This window comes from Cebus imitator, unplaced genomic scaffold, assembly GCF_001604975.1.
Source record: "Cebus imitator isolate Cc_AM_T3 unplaced genomic scaffold, Cebus_imitator-1.0 Scaffold197, whole genome shotgun sequence".
Taxonomy (NCBI): Eukaryota; Metazoa; Chordata; class Mammalia; order Primates; family Cebidae; genus Cebus; species Cebus imitator.
In genome coordinates this window covers 1,778,569-1,781,700 of record NW_016107512.1, presented here as the reverse complement: position 1 = coordinate 1,781,700, position 3,132 = coordinate 1,778,569, and the positions used below count along the sequence as shown (strand labels likewise).

Sequence of the window (3,132 nt, the reverse complement as noted above, 5' to 3'; positions counted from 1 at the left end):
CAGCCTCCTGAGTAGCTGGGATTACAGGCACGCGCCACCATGCCCAGCTAATTTTTTGTAGTTTTAGTAGAGACGGGGTTTTACCATGTTTACCAGGATGGTCTCGATCTCTTGACCTCGTGATCCACCCGCCTCGGCCTCCCAAAGTGCTGGGATTACAAGTGTGAGCCACTGCGCCCGGCCTATTTTCATATTTTTTATAGAGATAGGGTTTTACCATGTTGGCCAGGCTGGTCTTGAACTCCTGGCTCAAGCCATCTGCCCGCCTAAGCCTCCCAAAGTGCTGGGATTACAGGTGTGAGCCACTGCACCTGGCCCCAGCTAATAGTTTTTATTTTTGTAGAGATGGGATCTCACTATATTGCCTGGGCTGGTCTCAAACTGGGCTCAAGTTATCCTCCAGCCTTGGCCTCCCAAAGTGCTGGGATTATTGGCATGAGTCAGTGCACCCGGCTCTTTGTTTTCAACTATCTTGTTCCTCCTATAGGATCTTCACTTAGCTTCACCCATCTTGGGCTTTTTCTTTCTCCTCTCCCTTCTCTCATTGAGTCTAAGACGCCCCCCAAGGGTTGTGCTGTAAGCATTGTCAAATCTTTCCCCCACATCGTACATTCTTCTCCATGTGTTTTCTCTGTCAGGTGCTGGAAACGTGCATAGCAACAGTAGGTCGAGTATCCAACGTTGATCATAACAAACGGGTTATTGGCAAGGCAGGTCGCAACCGTTGGCTGGGCAAGAGGCCTAACAGTGGGCGATGGCACCGCAAGGGGGGCTGGGCTGGCCGAAAGATTCGGCCACTACCCCCCATGAAGAGTTATGTGAAGCTGCCTTCTGCTGCTGCCCAAAGCTGATATCCCTGTACTCTAATAAAATGCCCCACTCCTGTTTTTATGTTACTGTGTTTTGCGGGGGAGGGGATGGTACAGACTGAATGTGGGGAGAAGGAGCAAAAAGTGTCGGAGCAAGAGAGACAGGACGCTGGGTCTGCCCCCTCCCCAGTTCCCTTATAGGTAATGGAGCCCGGGGATGGAAATTAATGACGTCCAAGGCCTTTTCCAGTTTGACTTTGGGAAACGGGGAGGGCATTTCCGGCAGGAGGGAGGACAAAAAGGAAGAGGAAAGGGCGGCGCAGGGAAGGAGGTGCTGCGTCGCCAAGGTGGCACCCGCAGCTCCGCCCAGCGCTCTCCCGGGGCCTCTAGCTTTCCGCTGGGTCTGGCGGAAATGAGCCGTGGCTTTTGGCAGGCGGAGTCACTGGCAGGGACCAGGCCCCACCCTGCCCTAGTGGCTGCCGACCCACGCGGGCGCCGTCCTGTTCCGCAGAGGCACACCCCCTCCCGTCTCTCCGTCTGGATCCCCTCGCGGGGCCCGGGTGGGACCCAATTCGTCGCCAGCGTCTGTGCCGCGTCCCTTGCTCTGTGAAGGACAGGCCTCGCGCCAGGACCCCGGTGGACTTCTGAGGTGGCCAGAGCCCCGCCGCGGCCCTTTGCTCCTCCCCTGCCCACTTGGCCGTGGAGCCTCGCGCTCACCTGACCTCGGCCCCGCATCCCACCGTGTCTCTGGGTTCTAGTTTATGGGACTTAGGCCCTTTCCCCCACCTTATAGCGCACGCACCCCAGGCTTCTCGGGTCTCCAACCTCGTTCCCCCAAGCCCCGCGCCCCTCCCCTACCTGGTCTCCTGTGCACCCTGCCCTGGTCTCACAGCACCCCCACCAGCACTCTTGCTCCGGTTGCTCCAGTCAGAGGTGTCTCCAGCCCATCGCGCCTTGCCCTCACACTCCACCACCATTTCTCCGGTCTCTTATCTCTGCGACTCACACGCCCATGCTCCAATCCTAGAGACAACACACTTTTCCACACACACTCGCGATCTCCTTCCCAACCCACCCTCCCCCAAATCTCCTCTGGGCTTCACATGCCCCCAGGGTTGCTGCCTGTCCCAAAGTCTTGGGATTCACTTGTAACTCCAAGGCTGCCCTGCCCCCACTGACTGCCCACTATTCCAAACCCACCCACTCCAGGCCTCAGGGTCTTGGGAACCTTCCTTTTAGCCCCCCAATTTTGTGTTCTTTCACAACACAACCCCAGTGTTCTCTGCTTAGGCCTGCCCCCATCCAGCATGCAGCATGCAACTCCTGGGCCTGGCTTTACCACACCCTGCCCTCCAGCTGTTGCCATGTGCTTCCCTACCTCCTGGTTGTCTGATTTTCTGACCTCTCCTTACTCTAGCTTGTCTGTTCTCTCTTCCTTGTGTGCTCCAGGTGCCAGGATGGTGGGGGAACTCCGCTACAGGGAATTCAGGGTGCCCCTGGGGCCTGGCTTACATGCCTATCCTGATGAGCTGATCCGCCAGCGAGTGGGCCATGATGGGCATCCTGAGTACCAGATCCGCTGGCTCATCCTGCGGCGTGGCGATGATGGGGACGGGGGATCTGGCCAAGTGGACTGCAAGGCTGAACATATCCTGCTGTGGATGTCTAAGGATGAGATCTATGCCAACTGCCACAAGATGCTGGGCGAGGATGGCCAGGTCATCGGGCCCTCCCAGTCTGCAGGGGAGGTTGGGGTCCTGGACAAATCTGTACTGGAGGAGATGGAAACCGATGTGAAGTCCCTCATTCAGAGAGCCCTTCGGCAGCTGGAGGAGTGTGTGGGCACCATCCCTCCTGCTCCTCTACTTCACACTGTCCACGTGCTCAGTGCCTATGCCAGCATCGAGCCCCTCACTGGGGTGTTCAAGGACCCAAGGGTCCTGGACTTGCTCATGCACATGTTGAGTAGTCCCGATTATCAGATTCGCTGGAGCGCAGGCCGGATGATACAAGCCCTGTCCTCCCATGATGCTGGTGAGGGGCAGTGTGGGGAGGAAGGGAAAGCAGAAGGGCTGGGTCGGCTCAGGGACTCACAGGACACTGTGGCAGGAGCCTCTGATCTCATCAGTACGTAAATGATTCTGTTGCCCTTCTCTCAGAGTTGGAAGAAATGGAGGTGGGAATGGGGGTGAGGGCGGGGGGTATCTGCCAAAAGAGGAAACACTATTTTCAAAAACCTCATATTAATTAGTTACTTTTTATACAAAGGAAGAATTTAGACTATTACAGATTGTGTGTGTCTATATAAGCTAGCAAATTTTAA

The 3,132-nt window shown here is 56.4% G+C and overlaps 2 protein-coding genes across 13 annotated transcripts in view; both read left to right on the top strand.

The window, feature by feature from the left end:
• The window catches only part of MRPL2 (mitochondrial ribosomal protein L2), a 6,212-nt gene extending 5,321 nt beyond the window's left edge, over positions 1 to 891 (top strand). For all 6 annotated transcript variants that reach the window (XM_017547335.2, XM_037745311.1, XM_037745312.1 and 3 more), the window contains exon 7: positions 639 to 891. In XM_017547335.2, the coding sequence (XP_017402824.1) occupies positions 639 to 851 (213 nt within the window). In that variant the 3' untranslated portion in view covers positions 852 to 891. The remainder of the gene's footprint in view (positions 1 to 638) is intronic.
• Positions 892 to 972: 81 nt separating this feature from the next.
• The window catches only part of CUL7 (cullin 7), a 15,445-nt gene continuing 13,285 nt past the window's right edge, over positions 973 to 3,132 (top strand). For 2 of the 7 annotated variants that reach the window (XM_037745310.1, XM_017547323.2), the window contains exons 1-2: positions 1,134 to 1,458; positions 2,259 to 2,936. In XM_037745310.1, coding sequence (XP_037601238.1) covers positions 2,267 to 2,936 — 670 coding nt within the window. In that variant the 5' untranslated portion in view covers positions 1,134 to 1,458; positions 2,259 to 2,266. Of the gene's footprint in view, positions 1,459 to 2,258; positions 2,937 to 3,132 lie in introns of all 7 variants that reach the window. The other 5 variants (XM_017547319.2, XM_017547321.2, XM_017547320.2 and 2 more) reach the window with 5 other exon arrangements.